Here is a 17,489-nt window from a genome sequence, read left to right on the forward strand (position 1 = left end):
ATGAATATGTTATAACTAATAGCAAGCTCTGTTTTTCAGCAATAGTTTGCTGCCCTTTGCCGATTTGGTCATATCTTACTTAAAAAGGAAACAAGGAAGTGAGCCAGAAATCATATTATTCAGAAAAGATTGAAAGGCTTTTGTGCTGTGTATAAGTGAATTTACCTAATTATAATTGAATTATTGTCTTGTGTTGCTTTTATTTTATTTTTTTTAAGTTTTAATACATACACCAACAGGATACAATGGCAATCAAGCTGCATTTTTTCGTCGCTTTTCTCATGTTTACTGCATACTACTTGGCAGAGGTTTATTCACTAGTGGAATTTACAAACGTACAGTGCGAGTCTCTGGATAAGGACTTTTGCATATTTGAAAAATGTCTTCTGAAATCTGTAAACCGATCTTACAAATATCTTTCCGTTAGTGTTAAACTCCTACAGCTACCCGTAACCAAAGCTAAGGTATATTTCACTTATTGTATATTGTATTTAAATGGATTAAAGTAAGTTACTACTCCTTCATTCAGGTGCACTTTAGTCTCCAAAAACGTTTGAATGGCTATATCCCATTCCTCTACAATATGACTATAGACGCATGCAGATTCCTTAAGTCGCCTAATTCCAATCAGGTTGCTCTTTTTTTTTACAATTGTTTCAAGGAGCATTCCAACATAAACCACACTTGTCCGTTTGACGTAGGTATACGCGAAGCTTAGAAATAAATTCTTATTAACTTGTTTTCTTATATTACATTCATTTCAGCATGATATTGTGGTGGATAAGTTGTCGTATGATAGTATAAATAATAAGGTCACCAAAATGCTGCCCTTTCCGGAGGGGAAGTATATGTTTGAAATGCACTGGATAGCCTACGACATTAGTCGAGCTATAACTAAATTCTTTATCTCACTTACCTCATAAGAAAAAGCTATCAGTAATCAATGAGAAGGCACCATATAAATACAATTGTAATCAAAACTATAATATAATGCATCTTAATTTAAAATACTAGTTTATTTAGCAATTTTTTTACCTATTTGTATTTGGTGGAAATATAAAACTATCCTTGTAAAACCGCTACATTTCTAAGCCACACAAAAACAAAGAACACTAGTCGAGTTCCTCGACTACCAGATACCCGTTACTCAGTTAGTGGGAGTGCGAACGAGAAATTTCCACATTTTTCTGGCATATCGATAGCAATTGGGAAAAAAATAATAATTTAAAAAAAATCAAAAAAAAATTACAAAACTCTTTCTTGCTTTTAAATAATATATTTCTACAAAAAGGATTAAACAAGAAATTAGTCCAAATATGTATCCCCTTAAACTGAAAAAAATCTTAAATGTATTCCTCTTCACGTAGACGTGTAAAAAACTTTCTAAGCAAATAAAGCCTATTCACAACTTCACAGGTTTTGCTTTTTTTTGACCAAGTTTCATTTACGGATATGGATTTATTGAAGACCCGGCAAAATTACATTCATCGGTTCGAGATCCCCAGAGTCTCGTTAATTACGCAACGCCATTACTTTGACTTTTGTTTCGGACTGGGAGGGATATTAAAGTTTGCGATTTGTGTAATTTAACTTTTTCGCTGTCTCTGCAAGTAATTATTTACAAGCATGCATATGTATATCTATGGCAAATTTGCTTGGGCGACGTATGTACATATATGGAAGGTCAAAAAGGCCATTCATCCTGGAGCTTTATAGTATGTGTTTGGGTTTTGTTCTCGTTTCCTTGTCGTTTTGATACAAGAGGAGCAAAAGAGCTATTACTTCTGTAATGCATGAACACGTACGTCTAATTAATGTCCTTTTTTTGGGGCTAAGTTTGTAGGGAAGAATCGGCGGAAGAATCCCTTATATTGCATCAATCAAAACTCGTACAGCTCACGTCGCAAATGAGAATTAGCAATTATTAGAATATGCAATACAATCTGAAAATCACATTATCAATGAAATTGAAGAAAAGTCTACCTATATGACATCAAGTATTTCCAAAACTAGCACCAAACGCCTATCAAAGCCCACTCTTTCTGGTGATATCACATGAAAATATCAAATGGAAGCCCAAAACCATCAAACCTTCACCAATTTGAGTTGCTTGTGCTGCTTAAGCAGGGTATTTCCATGTCTACTACATGCTTGAAGCCGCGCGGCTGTCTGTCCTGCGTTTGTCCATTTTACGAGCTGTGTTTCGCTGTCCGTTTTCCTGCGGCATTTCCGTGTTATTACTCACAACTTGACACGGACATTTTCACAGGTCACAGCCACGCACACATGAACTCGGGCACACACCCATGAATCCGGAGCGCAGGACAATTGCCGTCCTTGTGGGACATTTTGCATGACGATGCGAAGGACTTGCGCTGGAATTGGAAATGGAAGTGAGAGTGAGAGTGAGAGTGGCAGGGGTGGCCACCTAATGAGCGCACACCACCCATCGAATGAAATGTAACAGGCGAGGATGGATTCGCACAGCACTGGCCAATACAATAGATCCCACTGTAGTACCATAAATGGGCTGCGAAATTGCGATATTTATAAGTTCTAGTGGCAATCCCATAATTTATTAACTAATTTGTAGTTAATAACATATAATATAATAGCTAACATTTTTTCATAACTATAAAAATTACTTCTTTCTTGACTATCTTTTAGAACGCAGTGTTGGTCAAAGGGCCTAGAATTTTCCAAGGACCCATAGGCACCTAGCTTCTTGGCCGCTGCTGTGCGTAGCCACATAAATACATCCAAGGAACGAGCAATTCGGCTGCTTTGTGGATCTCGGGCTTGGCAAGAAAAACAATAACAATGATGCACGCGATACTTAACAAACTTTTGCGCCGGGCGGCTCCATAATTAGAATCATTGAAATAGCCATTCAACGTTCATTTGCTCTGACAGGGAAGTCGGCCTTTTTGGCCAGGAGCTGGATGCTTTAGTTCAGGATATTCCTTTACCTTCGGGGGAACACTGTCTGGCTGGCTGGCTGGCTGGAGGACCTCGATGGCCGACTGGCACGACATATGCCCCATGATTTTGGGGGCGTATTTGGAGGTGTTGTGGCAAATGAGAAAACAATGCCCGAGTAACGACTCTCCGATGTGCATTAAAAGATTTATTTCCCTCCGAATAAATGAAGTTTTTCTTTATGGCCCGGTCTCGGCAGTATTTCCACATGGCTGCCACTGCCACTGCCACAGCCACTTCCGCCATCAGGATGCTACTGATTTTGGGCCGTCATGGAGTAGCATCCTGCCCACCTTATGGAGTAGGCGTACTTTGATGGGACATAAAGTACGGATGGAGCCATTCATTCACCACTCCTTGCGGTGTATTCACGCTGTAATCGCCGAATAGTTCAATTCGCTCTAGTTACTTATTGCTTGGGCCGCACACAGCAGAGCAATGCCTTCTCTTCCGCATCCACATGTCAACAAATCACCGAAAATGTATTTGTCTACCCCGGGTAGACTGGCACGTAATTAGGCAACCAAGGTACAAACGACATACTCGTAAAGAAACCTATAAAAATTCCAGTTCCCATTTAGAGTGTCAACGGCGGAGTGCTCAAGTTGAATGCCCTTAATTGATGGAGTGGCGCCCAATGGGCAGGGGAGGTGCTCAAGGAAGCTAATCATCGCTGGAGTGACTCCCAGTTCCTTGTTTAAGAAGTACCTTTAAAGAACTCGCAGACTCTTAGACTCTCGATAAAGAGAAGGATTCGCCTACGTTTTCGAAGGTTCGTTGGTTTTGTAAACTGCATACCACCCACGTATGAATAGTAACCATTATAAGAGTTATAAAAAAAGTCCCCCGACTATCAGATACCCGTTACTCAGCTAGTACTCAGCAAGTGCAAGCGAGAAATTTCAACATTTTCTGGAATATCGGTAGAATTTGGGAAAGAAGTAATAAAACGAAAAAAACTTAGAAACTTGGAAACAAACTGCGGGTATGTCTCTGGAAGCAGCATGCTTTTGTTTCTCAACATTCTAGCTTTCGTAGTTCCTGAGATCGAGGAGTTTATACGGACATACGGACATACGGACAGGCGGACGGACGGACGGACGGACAGACGGACATACGGACAGGCGGACAGACGGACAGACGGACAGACGGACATGACCAGTTTGACTCGTCTATTGATCCTGATCAAGAATTTATATACCCTAAACGCTTTCTTCCGCCTGTTACATACTTTTCAACGAAGCTAGTATACCCTCTTACTCTACGAGTAACGGGTATAAAAACTATGAACTTAAAAAAGTGTTAAAGCACAGGCTTGAACATTTTTTACAACTTGAATGTCTGGCAATTGATTAGATACTCTTGACAAAGCGACAAAACCTTCCCTCTGATTAAATCAAGTTCAAGTGGACTGAGGTAAATAAAGTGAAATTAAATATGTATTAATTCTGCGGAAAAGCGGAGTGGAATCGCATTATAACACCTATGATTGACCTTCTGCATTCCGGGCAGCTCATTAATAATACTGCTCATTTGATAAATACAATTCGGTGGGATAAACAGTTTGCCTGGCCCTTGCCTTTGTATCCGTGTATCTTTCGGATACTCGTACATCCAGCATGAATAACTGCTCACTTATTCTTGTTTGTAATTACCAGTTGGGCAGTCTGTCCCAAAGCGGTGTCCCATCTGGCTGGGTGGTGCAAATATGGCAGATATGTATATCCTTCGTCCTGTGGATGCCGTGTGGGTGTGCGGCTGGTTGGGGATTGCCGAGGGTATAATTGTGGAAGGAGTGGTGCGTGCGGTGGGCAAATGCAAAACCTATAAATCTTTATCCAGTCCGCATTATTGATTGGCACTGCGACCAGGACGCAGGACACGCAAATGGACATATGCTGGGCGATATTACGAATATTCATGCACGGGGAACGGTCGGTCAGTAATGTCAAATTTGCGGGGCGTGGAACCCTGGAACCCTGGAACTCCACCCAACTGATACGAGGGCAGTGGGGAGATTACCACCCCCGGGAAGAAGCGAAACTTGTTCGACGTCCCAATAATAGGATAAATAAATAATTCAAATAAATAACGCCGAAATAAAATCAAATGCAATGACGAGTTATGATGCCTTGTTCCATCCACGAGTTTGTTGTATGTTCTATGTTGTAGGTTGTGTACAGTATCTCTTGTTTGGCTATGTGTCCCGAATGATTGGGGAGCTCGTAAATCACCGAGAAGGGGCAGATCGCATCCCCTGGTCCTTGATTAGAGGCAAAGAGCATCAGGGCAGGGAGTGGAGGCATGAACGATAGGATGCCCCTGGCCACTCGAGTGTCAAGTGCCATGGGCATTCCGAGTAAGGAGAAGCAAGTGTGTAGCGTTCTGTAGTATCTGCTGGTTTGTCATAAATATTCCGTCGTCTGTGCTGTGCGAAAAAATTTATCATTTGAGTCAGAGTTTGTTAATTATTTATGTCGACCATGCCTCATATTTTGCTCTCTTGCGATCTGATTTATGTGGCCCCTGGAAAACTATGGCTAGTTTGCCTGGGGACTTGCATGACATGTGACATTGGATGACAAGTGCTGCATAGCAAAGCAGCGGCATTAATTTAGATAAACAAACTGATTTATTGTCCTGCCATTTCTCGACCAAATCCATACCCATTCGCATCGCCAGAATGGCGAGTCGTTAGTCAGATTCGCTTCGGTTTTTCGGGTTTTGGGGTTCGATCTGCTCGGCGAGTGAAGTGCAATAAAGTCGAATTTAATTGCCCGTTTGAAATGAGCAAACTTAATGGACAATGACTCATTAACACTGACACGTCAAACAATAATGGCGTGTCTGGGATGTTTGACCGAAAACGGAGGAAAAGCGGCAAGCGGCAGGCGGAAATTGAAATAACGCTCTTCCTGCGCAAATGCTACGCACAATACTATGCTACACTATGCCATATATACCATGTGTATATATATGGAACACGTTCGGGTCCATGACAAAAGCCCGCCTTCTCCACATTGGCACATCAAAAGACTCGCACATCGCACAAAAAAAGCAATTAAGCGTTGAAAGCAATCTTAAGCGCCGCTGACGGTGACAGTAAAGACAAAGGGAGGGTGTGCCCGAGCCACTGGCTCCTTGTCCTCCTTGTCCTCCATTTCCTCGATGTCGTCCTCATGTGAACTCCGATGTCTGCCGCGTGGGGCGAGTGAGTGGAAGCCCTTAAGGATGTGACATGAAATGCTTATCAGCAGGCACAGGCACAGCTCGCTTGCACTGTGAACAAATTCGAGTAGCTTTCTGAACAGCCCACACCCGAACCTACACATCATCAGCTATCCCCGTGCTTTGATCACAAGATCTCTCTGAGCGGCAGTGCGCGTAGTGACGAAGGGCACCGCGTCAGATATGAGAGTGTCTGAAATAATAAGTAAGTAAGCAAACTTTCGTCACAAATGTGATATTAAACATTTTGATTTTCTTCGCAGCGGATCACTTGCTATAAAAATCCCATTGTTTATATCATAGCCCAGCCCAGATAGCCATACTTTTTTTTCTAAGTGTAAACACCCAGTTTTCGCGTAGGAAACGAAACTCGCCCCACACGCACACCCAAGACAGTACGCCTAGGAAATTAGTTTTCCCACAGATAAAACTCTGTGTGTGTCAATTAAGCAGGCAATGGACAATGGACAAGGGCCAACCCATCCGAATCGAATGAGTTCGATCAAAATGTAGCTGGCGTAGAGCTCTTTAAATGTTTTTTCCCCCCAACAAAGTCCCAAAAATCAGCTCACTCCTTCGATTCTGTGAGCTCTACATATGTATTTGCCCCGTTTGTTTGTCCACAAAATTATTCGGCAGCCATCGATTGGCGGCGACTAATGAATAATGCCTGATTTTGCCTTCATTGCCTGAGGGAATCTGCCGCTGTCCATACAAATGAGGACTGCCAAGTGGCATGTGGCAAGTGGCAAGTGGCAAAGTGGTATGTGCCAGAATTGGCCAAGACAAGTGGCTTGGATTTTGCCATTCCGCTGACCTTTTTGCGCATTTCATCGCCGATATTTGCACTTAAACATACGGGCCACGTTTAATTGTAGTGCCATAAAAACCAACGAGCAATTATCAGTTTCATACCAACTAAATGAACCGTCGCGATTTATGTTCGTACCGAATGCGGCTTAGCTATCTAAAACTAATGCCCTGCTGATTATAAAATCTGGATTAATCTGGCAATGCCCGTCCGTTTGTCCGTTTGTCCGTATGTCCGTTAAATACTTTCACATATTAGTACACTTATTTCCCGGGCGATTTAAAACTACGTAAACCGTAAAGATTTTAAGGGAACACATTTAATTGCAGGTGATGCGGCTAATGTTTTTCTCGCTTACCGATCAAAAAAAAAAAAAAAGCACCGGAAATCTGTGTAGAAAAAGCGCCAAAAACAGAAGATATATTTCACAGCACATGCCCGGTCACATCTGTCCCAAAATGAGGCCAAAATTACGTTACAAAATTAGAGGAGCGGAGGCGGAAAATGGGAACATGCGGGGTGAGTTGCATATTTCAAGGAGCCAGGCAATAATTTCCCGTTTTCGAAGTAAAAGTGTGGGGGATTTCGGGTGTGGTTAGCAGCCCGCCCCCCGCAAAATATAGCTTTAAAAGGCCTTGTCCCAAGCTGTTAGAAGAAGGTAATTGCTATAAAATTGCTTTGTAATTGCTTACTAGAAACAAATAGCCGTCACATTAATAAAAACCAAAAGAACCAAAAAATGGGCTGCTGTTGCTGCTCAAAAGCAGGGCATAGTGACGTGGGTCCCACGAGCCGGATCTATTTGGCACCGGGCGTTGAACCGCTTTATTTAATTAGACGCTCACAAACCAATTAATCAATTTGCGCCCGAACTGCTCCCTTGCCCACAGGCCGCGTTCCATTTTAAAGGACCTTCAGGACCTTCAGGACCTTCAGGACCTTCGAAAACATAAGCAAAACACCACCCGCGCACTTGTTGTTGTCCCCGCGCATTGTCAATGTCAAATTATGTACACTTTTGTGCCAAAATAAAGTGACGCTGTTCTCGTTGAAGGCGACAAGCCGGCCAGAAATGTAATGAAGAGTAACTTGCTCGCATAGCACAGCGAACAATAAATGGAATCCTGTTGAGACCATTTATCACTCGACAATTTGTACGCTCCCAAAAATGATATTTGCAGGCTCGTTTTCGGCTTCGATGTAAAGTGAAATTATTTACAGAGGACTGATTTCACCCTCGTTACAGCAATTGTTAACCGCATTTTGCGTAATTCCCTCCGCTACGTGTTCCACAGCGAAAATATTTGTTCAGTCCTTTCGGTTGGCCGGTTGGCCGAGCCATCAAAAAGCAACATTAAGAAATCCTGCCACTGATTTATTTTCCTCAAGGAAGCAGCCGGAGTTTTGGGGCAACCTTTTCGGCAGCCCCAAGGAATCCCAGGGAGTGACGAAATATCAAGTGTCCCAACTGTCACGAGTCCTTCCATCAGCTACGGCAAATACCTACTTCTAATTACTTGGGCTTACTCTCAAGTGCTGGCAGGTGATATTATATCGAAACAATTAGGCTTGTTCAAATCGAATTAAATGTTAAAAATCTGGGCTTAAATGGCAGCTTTGCCTGCGAACAATCGTTTGCACTGTTCAAAAAAGATGCTAATCATGGTATAATTTGTATTTTCCGGCTTTCATTTCCAACTTGTTAGAGTTCGGCTGAGTATTACCATTGTTCCTTAGTTCCAAAGTGGTGGGTTATTTAAGCCAAATTTCTGCATTGAAGTCAGCATTGGGGCAATAAAAATGTTTGGAGCACTCGCTTTATTTCAATTTCATGGAGTGATTGCGTGGCATAAACAAAGCAGAAGATCTGCTCAAAATTCAGTGTCATGGGGCGACACCTTTAAAAAACGCGCCAAAATTAATTCCAAAGGCCCATTACGACGCCCCAGTCCACCCAGAATGACTGAAGCTGCCAGACGGAGCTCTTACCAATCGTCGGGAGCTGGGAGCTGGGCCTCATCCTCAGCTTTGGTCTCAGTCCCAGCCGGATTTCACATCTCCCCCAGGAGAACCGACGCGTACAGTCCCCGCCGTAAGTGTACGCCTTTATGCGTAACTGGCCATTTGTGTGCAATAATGCCGTGTAGGTACAACACGAAATGTGGAAATAAAATATGCAGCACAAGTGTAAATGAAATGCCAAAGGTGATGGGTGGTGTTGCTCCGCAGCCCTTAAACGAAATTTGCATATTACAATTTAGCACATGCACTTACTGCGGCAAGTCGAGGGGCAATAAACGCGTGTAGTCGATGCTAATGTGCCCATTACAATGCCATCGCCCGAAATTCATGATCTGATGCAAATCCAGCGAAACCACATGCCGCACACATCCGGCCGATAAAATTCACAACTTTGGTGACAAGCGGCAGCGTCCTTCCGCTTCCACTTCTCCATCTCCATCTCCATCTCACTTCTTCCCTTTTGACGCAAATGAAAGCGGAAGCGGAAACGGATGGCGCTGGCGTTTAATCGCAGCCAGCGCCATTGGCAACGGCTGCCCCAATGAAGAAGGTGTCATAAAAATCCTATTATGCGCATTACAATATCAAACGAACGGGCCCGATGCCCCGGAATCCCAGAGGAAATTCGTAATATGCGGGCCACGCAGGGACGCAATGTTGCCATTGTGGCATTGTTGCTATTGTTGCTTTGTCGCTTTGTTGCTTTGCTGCTGGCAGCCAACAGTAAGCAAGAGCAGGCACACACATTGCTGCACTGAGAGAAATGGTGCTGCACACTCGCAAGTCGAGTTTGAGACAAAGTGCCCTAAAATATGCCCTACAAGCCAAAAAATCTAGTAATTATAAGAATCATTCAACACATAATTACGATTTCGTTTCGAATTGTTTAAAAATCAAATTGCCATGTTTCGAGTGCTTCAATTCTTCCGGCAACGCACATGCATCGCACTTTTGACAGATCTGGCGCAATAAAATGTATCTGGCGGTGGAATTTTAATAAATTCGCAGGCACAGAAGGTGTTTCGATGCTGCTGGTTTCTGCGCCTCTGGCCCGGAAAACGGAAAAAACCGGAAGCCGAGGAGATGCAGAGCATCCGCGTGGCATCGGAAGAGCTCCACACCCAGAGCGACATAAATTATAACTAAATATGCACCGCCGAGCGGACGGGGTCATGACCACAGGGCATAGCTTCACGTTCACGTTCACCCTCGCGATTGCGATTGGCAATGGCATTGGGTTAGGGTCAGGGTTACGACCCGCAACCAAGGAAGCTGAGGAAGTGGGCACCACCGGAACCGGGCGAGGGTGCGTACTTGGTGTCCTGGCTGGAGGACTTGGGTGCCACGAAATGTGGCGAAACATAAAAGCGAGCAGCACCGAGCGCATAATAAGCGAATTATAGAACGTTTAGAAGGGTCACACAGCAGCCTTCTGGTTCCAGGAAGTAGCTCCCCGTGGATCCCAGTAGAGCAGCATATTTTCCAGATATCCCCCTGCGGAAAATGCCTCGGCCAATGCAAATTTACATTAATTTAGACAGGGACCGAGCTCCGTGTGGCTCAGCATTCAATAAATGAGTTCTATTACGGCAATGAAGCGGTAAAAATGAACATTTTATAGCCCAACCCAATTTACAAATGACTTGTCCTCCCCGAAATGGCCAAGTCGGCTTGCCAATTGGATTAGGGCCAACATCAAAGATGCGTCTTTGATTAGCAATCGCCGGGGAGTTCAGCTTAAAAAACAATTTTCGCTTTTATAGTTTTGACGACTTGTAGCAGGATATCTACAGTATTCGTTGGACGAAACGACGTGTGTAAAATAAAATAAATAGACACGCAGCTCACTAAAATACTTAACAAATTGTCATTTTCTGGTTTACCAGAATAATTTGTAATGAAAAAAGTACGTTTATTAATTATAGTATTTTTTTGTGGCACCGCTTATCTATCGCATTGCTAAAAAAAACTACTGCAAATTGAGATGATTTCAGTTAAAAAAAAAACAAGATAGAATGCTATAGTCGAGTGCCCCGACTATCAGATACCCCTTACTCAGCAAGTGCAAACGGGAAATTTCAACATTTTCTGGAAAATGCGTAAAAAGTTGGGAAAAAAATTAAAAAACCTAAAAAATCTTTTAAAGTGTGGGCGTGGCAACATTTGGAAACAACCTACGTATATGTAGAATAATAAGAATATACTATATATACTTTTTATGGTTCTTACATACTTTTCAATGAATCTAGTCTACCCTTTTACTCTAGAAGTAATGGGTACAATAACAATTTTGGAAGTATGAATCATTTTTGTGTACTGTTTCATACTAGAGGAATACAAATGGTAAAGTCGAACATTTTAAAGAAAACTTGCCCGTTTATTTTTATATGCCTAGCCAAATCCATAAGCTATTTATCGCATTTTGCGCGTGTGACTTGCATATAAAGCACTCTTAGCCAGAGATTCAGATGCAAGATTTATACAAACTGAAAATGGCATTTCGAAGACCCTCGCTGTCAGGATATCGGGCTCGAAATCCGGGGTATCCGGGGTATCCTGGGTATCCTGGTCGGTGGACAGGGTCGCAAACTGACCAACACCAATTTCCCAGGGGTGTCGTAATTTTCGAGATGTGAATGTGAAATAATTTTTGCTCCTCGAAACTGTCGAATGTGGGTAGATTTATAATTTGTTACCCTCTCGATAAGTTTTCAATGAAATCAATATTCAACACTGAGCGCAAAATTGAAAAGTTCCAAGGAAAGTTCGCTGAATTGCTCATTTTTCAAGTCCATGCCTATAAAATGTTTCCATTTGGAACCCGAATAATTGGATAAGCAATTACTGCCACGATCAGCATTGAACTATAGGTTTTTAATAGGCATGTAAATGACATAAATTCTGTATAGGTGTTTTTAAAATTTGTTGAAAGTCCCATCCAAAATATATTCCCTGCGTAATTAAAGCAAATTACGTTAATTACAGAACATTTAAATTACAGTATTTTTATCGAAAAGTCTGAATCGATTTTGAATAGTCAAATCTCTTTTAATTGATGCTTTTTAAGTGGAACGGTTGAACATATAATGGACCCATGAATATGTTATAACTAATAGCAAGCTCTGTTTTTCAGCAATAGTTTGCTGCCCTTTGCCGATTTGGTCATATCTTACTTAAAAAGGAAACAAGGAAGTGAGCCAGAAATCATATTATTCAGAAAAGATTGAAAGGCTTTTGTGCTGTGTATAAGTGCATTTATCTAGTTATAATTGAATTATTGTCTTGTGTTGCTTTTATTTTATTTTTTTTAAGTTTTAATACATACACCAACAGGATACAATGGCAATCAAGCTGCATTTTTTCGTCGCTTTTCTCATGTTTACTGCATACTACTTGGCAGAGGTTTATTCACTAGTGGAATTTACAAACGTACAGTGCGAGTCTCTGGATAAGGACTTTTGCATATTTGAAAAATGTCTTCTGAAATCTGTAAACCGATCTTACAAATATCTTTCCGTTAGTGTTAAACTCCTACAGCTACCCGTAACCAAAGCTAAGGTATATTTCACTTATTGTATATTGTATTTAAGTGGATTAAAGTAAGTTACTACTCCTTCATTCAGGTGCACTTTAGTCTCCAAAAACGTTTGAATGGCTATATTCCATTCCTCTACAATATGACTATAGACGCATGCAGATTCCTTAAGTCGCCTAATTCCAATCAGGTTGCTCTTTTTTTTTACAATTGTTTCAAGGAGCATTCCAACATAAACCACACTTGTCCGTTTGACGTAGGTATACGCGAAGCTTAGAAATAAATTCTTATTAACTTATTTTCTTATATTACATTCATTTCAGCATGATATTGTGGTGGATAAGTTGTCGTATGATAGTATAAATAATAAGGTCACCAAAATGCTGCCCTTTCCGGAGGGGAAGTATATGTTTGAAATGCACTGGATAGCCTACGACATTAGTCGAGCTATAACTAAATTCTTTATCTCAATTACTTAATAAGAAAAAGCTATCAGTAATCAATGAGAAGGCACCTTATAAATACAATTGCAGTGCAAATAATGTATCTTCCATTAAAAGACGATGTATTTGAATCTATTTATGTGCTATTTATGTATCTTTCCAAAACTGTCACATTGCTAAGAAACACAAATATACTTACCTTATTTCCCGCTTTCGTGCCCTAATCATTTGCATCCCTTCGTTTTCATTTTTAACCTCCAGCGAATGAATCAAATGAAAATCAATTATCAACGAACGAGGCTCAACAAATTCCTCAGCAGACACGTGACCCAAAAATCACAATAAATCCGTTAAAACTTGACGGAAATACTTTTGGACCTAAGGCTTTTCCGGACGCAACAAAATTTCAATATGCAGCATGCGGGGGGCGAAAAAAGAAACAACAACAGGCGTGCCAGAATTTATTTGATGCCGTGGGTTAAGATCCGTAAAGCGGAGCAATCTACATAGCAACCCCGGGTTGTCCGTATGTCCGTATGTCCGTGTGTCCGTATATCCGTATATCCGTGCTTGCCGCTTCTCCGTACCTCCGCATTTCCGCATTTCCGTGTCCATCCTTAAAGGACGACAAAGGCGCCTGGACTGACACATTATTAACTTGTCATACAAAGATAAAAATGTATCAGCAAATGGGTGCGGAGCGGTGTTATTTCGCCGCACGAGATCAACATAAATGTCGGCGGCTTTATAGCGCCGTGTAACCCTCATCCCCATCAATGTGCGCAACTCCCTCCACCGAACTGGGAAATAAAAACACAACTGAAACTGGAAGAGCTGAAAAGCTGAAAAGCTGAAAAACTGAAAAACTGAATCGCTAACGCTGCGATGTGAGTTATTTTTTGGCAGTGGAGGGGCTGGCAGACCGTCGACAAAGATGAAAAATTACTATAAAACGTTTTGTGGCATTTTAATGTCCACGGAACTCGCCTCTCTGCTTCTTTTACAACTGAGAAATGCAGAAGGAAAACAAAGGCTGGAAATGAAAATGCTTGGGAATGAGTTGGGCTTTGCACTGTGTCCTTTGTGGATTTAATTTTCCCTACCGTCGTGTTTTCGCATTTAAATTGGGGTTTGAATCATTTGTCACACAAATCGAACTACATCACTTCCGGTACAGTTGCATTCAACTGTAGCATACATCAGTATCATTTGACATTTAAAACGCGCAACATGAGCACACAAAATATATTGAATATTATTAATCTGCCAATCGCTTGATTTGCACTGATTTGCCGACCAGTTTCAATTTGATTTGAATGAACAGATAAATCTCTACTGCTATTCGCTGAGTGGTTATCAAAACAAGTGGATGCGGATACAATCTGAATCCGAACTCACTGCGCTGGGCGGGCATAAATATTTTCTTTTCAAAAATTCTGGGCATTCCTTTGAAGTGTGTCGCGTTTCCATTCAACTTGAGTCTTGAGTCTTTGTTTGCGTAACCTACTGAAAGCGTTTCAACCGAATTAGTGGCCTGCCCCGAAGCAATACTTTAATTTTGCTTTGACTTTCGGCCGAACGGAAGGAAGGAAGGCAGCAAATAACGGGAGTCCGAAGGACGGGAAAGCGGAAGTGACTGCGGACAGGAAGTTTTCGAAAAATGTACCGATAATGCGTAAAATTCCATTAAATCGGGTGTAATTAAATGACATTTACTTTGGCCACATTAAAAAGGGCATAAATCAGCGACTTCAGTAGCAAAGCATATTTCCACGACCCCGGCCGTTCGGCGATACCCGTAGGATACTTTTTATGGGGTATGGGCTTTCTGGGCTTTCTGGGCTTTCTGGCGTTTCTGGGGGGATGACAAGATGACAGGATGAGAACGAGGACGAGGACGAGGTGGAAGGAAGTTACCTCCTCGTTTGCGTACAAACAGCCAGAAAACAAATATGGGGTGAATTGCTCTGCTCGGCTTTTTGGTAAGCAAAGTGGACCCCCGAATGGAAATGGATGGACATAGCCTCCATGGTATTGCGCGAAGGCGTGGGGCAAACGGCGCGGAATCTGCTGAGAAACCTAATTTATTGAAAAATTGTTTCTCGGGGTGTGTCGGTTTGACTTGAGTTGAGTTGGCTGCTTGCACCAGGGGGCATGCTGTGACCTTTTTGTGAGCACAAGTTCGCAGTGTTATAAAGACAACATTCTACTACTTAATGTCCGTCGCACCATCTAGAACTCCAACTCCAACTCCAACCAGGTTGTGCCCCATTCCACCACACACAGCTGCTGGCTGCTGGCTGCCGCGAGTTCCTTTGTAGAACTCAAAAAGAACAATGGAAAAAAGTGAAAAAGTGCGCATCAAAGAACAAGTTTTGCCCATTCACAACCACCATTCGAGATGTGCACCCCACCCGCCGCAGACTATAAAAAGTTGGGCTCGCCTCCACCTGACAGCCGCTAAAAGCCACAAAATTGTACATTAAAAAATAAGCAAAATATTACTTCTGGGATGACCGCATTTCCTTACCTACGATTTAACTTTGCTCTTTTCATTAGAAGCCGCGGTAAATCACCACGCTTTCTTTTTCCCAAAAATAAATATAATAACAAGTTCAGATGTTAGGGAAAATCAATAGTGGACACAAATAACCACAGGCCAACCCCTTCAATCAGCCCCAAATATACGAATTCCACTCGCGTAACTGAAGATTGTTGGCCGCAGGACTCTAAGGACACCAAGTGCGGAAATTGGCGGGTAGTTTTCCTTCAAGTTCAGGTCTTATACTAAAGTCTCGGAAATGGAAGTTACCATTCCCACTATTTACCTATTTGCTTTCAAAATCAACTATTTGTATTACTTGTGTTCTATTTATATTCATATGGCACTATATAGCGCTAAAATGCACATTTCTCGTGGACATTTCAGAAATGTGTATTTTTCTAATTAAATCTTTTAGCTGCCAAATGTAGTTTGGTGTTGTGGGACTGGAAAGACATATCCACACGAGACATATTCAACCTGGAGGCGTGGAAGTGACCGGCGGAGGAAGTTTGAGTAGCACTGGGAGCCCAAAGTGCAACGGATTCCGTGTTGAATCCGGTCCCATTCGGGGATGTACGTTCCCAATCCGAGCACACAAACACGCAATGGATGAGGCGAAAATATGAAAACAGGAGCAGCAGACACGTCCAACACACCTAAAAGATTGATGACTGTCGTGGCCATTTGGCGTTAGGACTTTTCAATTATTGGTTCGACATGGCAGTGGTTTGCGTGATTTGCATTGTTTCTACTCCTGCTCGATCCTGTTCGATCCTGTTTGCTTTTGCTTTGCCGCATCATCGTGTCGCGGGCACTCTGTCATTTCGTTGGGCGGTCGTTAGTCGTTAGTCCTTGGTCCTTGGAAATCCAGTCGCTAAGTGCTGGCAAACAATCAGTGTGTTGGGGAAATATGAGGGGTCTGTCTCAATATGCAATATGGATCCCTGTTCCCGCATAATGATTTGTCAAAACTTTGATTCTGCACAACGCACAGTGGTACGAATGGCCAATAAGCTGCTCAAAAACATTCTAGTTAGTACTTAATCCATAAAATAGCAAGTGGTTTTAGGAAGCATTATTTTAGCTAGGAAACATTGAGTGCAAACAAAAAAATTTAATGTAAATACCTATTAGTTATTACTTAACTATTGCTAGCATAAAGGGTAGCTATTCGAATTATTAGGAAGCTAGCTTCTCTTAAAGTATAGCTATGTTCAATTTGCCAATTTGGAGCAGTTTTTGGCGTGGTCTGCAACCACTGTGCAACGTCAATGGAGGCAGTAGCACAAGTCACTCTCATTAATTAAACCAGGAAGCACCAGACTCAGTGGATTTAAGGTGGAACCTGAGTTCCATCGCTGCAATTTCGCCATCTCATGTCTGCTGGACCGAAGCCACTAACCAAATTTATTACGGCTTTAGGTGCTTAAATTTATATTATTAGTATATATGTGTCTGCTCGATGTGGTCGATTTGTCCGGCTAAAGTTTTAATAAACATTTTGGCAAGAAATTGCATGTAAACACCCAGAGGGCTGTCTGCTGGCCGAAGAACCAATAGAATACCCAGACGTAGTTGAAAAGTCACTTCGATCGCTTTTATACTTCAGATGGTACACTTTTCGGAACATTCGCTTGATTTGTTTTACGATGCCATCCACTCGAATGCTGGTTTCTAATTGAAAAGAGGTTGAGCAAATAAACACAAATTGTAATAAAAGTTTACTCGCAATAAATATTTTTTGGATACAGGCCAGGGTCTTTGCCTCACAGCAGCCAGGCACACTTGCTTCTTTGGCTTTTGAATTTTTTATTCGGAAAATAAAATTGAAAATTCAATTTCGCAATCATTTTGGCACCCCAAAACCCAGAGCTACCTATAGGTATACCCACCCTTACCGAAATCAAGAGCCACCCCAACTCCGAG

At 42.0% G+C, this 17,489-nt stretch overlaps 2 protein-coding genes across 4 annotated transcripts; both read left to right on the forward strand.

Moving 5' to 3' along the window:
- Positions 1–245: 245 nt before the first annotated feature.
- On the forward strand, positions 246–941 carry LOC6550544. Of its 2 annotated transcripts, none has more exons than XM_001977940.2 (3): positions 246–464; positions 530–697; positions 765–941. In XM_001977940.2, exons 1-3 carry the CDS (start codon positions 246–248, stop codon positions 921–923), a joined length of 546 nt encoding a protein of 181 aa, XP_001977976.1. In that variant the 3' UTR covers positions 924–941. The 2 variants fall into 2 exon arrangements, with proteins under 2 accessions (XP_001977976.1, XP_026837932.1); XM_026982131.1 differs by having other exon boundaries at positions 530–646; positions 759–941.
- Positions 942–12,379: 11,438 nt separating this feature from the next.
- Positions 12,380–13,054, forward strand: LOC6550545. Of its 2 annotated transcripts, none has more exons than XM_001977941.2 (3): positions 12,380–12,598; positions 12,664–12,831; positions 12,899–13,054. In XM_001977941.2, exons 1-3 carry the CDS (start codon positions 12,380–12,382, stop codon positions 13,052–13,054), a joined length of 543 nt encoding a protein of 180 aa, XP_001977977.2. The 2 variants fall into 2 exon arrangements, with proteins under 2 accessions (XP_001977977.2, XP_015011243.1); XM_015155757.1 differs by having other exon boundaries at positions 12,664–12,780; positions 12,893–13,054.
- Positions 13,055–17,489: the final 4,435 nt, after the last annotated feature.

Source organism: Drosophila erecta, unplaced genomic scaffold (assembly GCF_003286155.1).
Source record: "Drosophila erecta strain 14021-0224.00,06,07 unplaced genomic scaffold, DereRS2 tig00000126-arrow-pilon, whole genome shotgun sequence".
Classification (NCBI taxonomy): Eukaryota; Metazoa; Arthropoda; class Insecta; order Diptera; family Drosophilidae; genus Drosophila; species Drosophila erecta.

Bases quoted from the DNA above. Each gene is read 5' to 3' on its own strand.
- LOC6550544 (XM_001977940.2), top strand. From the start codon at position 246: ATGGCAATCAAGCTGCATTTTTTCGTCGCTTTTCTCATGTTTACTGCA. The intron at 465-529 runs GTATATTTCACT...TCCTTCATTCAG, and splicing joins TACCCGTAACCAAAGCTAAG to GTGCACTTTAGTCTCCAAAA. The intron at 698-764 runs GTAGGTATACGC...CATTCATTTCAG, and splicing joins ACCACACTTGTCCGTTTGAC to CATGATATTGTGGTGGATAA.
- LOC6550545 (XM_001977941.2), top strand. From the start codon at position 12,380: ATGGCAATCAAGCTGCATTTTTTCGTCGCTTTTCTCATGTTTACTGCA. The intron at 12,599-12,663 runs GTATATTTCACT...TCCTTCATTCAG, and splicing joins TACCCGTAACCAAAGCTAAG to GTGCACTTTAGTCTCCAAAA. The intron at 12,832-12,898 runs GTAGGTATACGC...CATTCATTTCAG, and splicing joins ACCACACTTGTCCGTTTGAC to CATGATATTGTGGTGGATAA.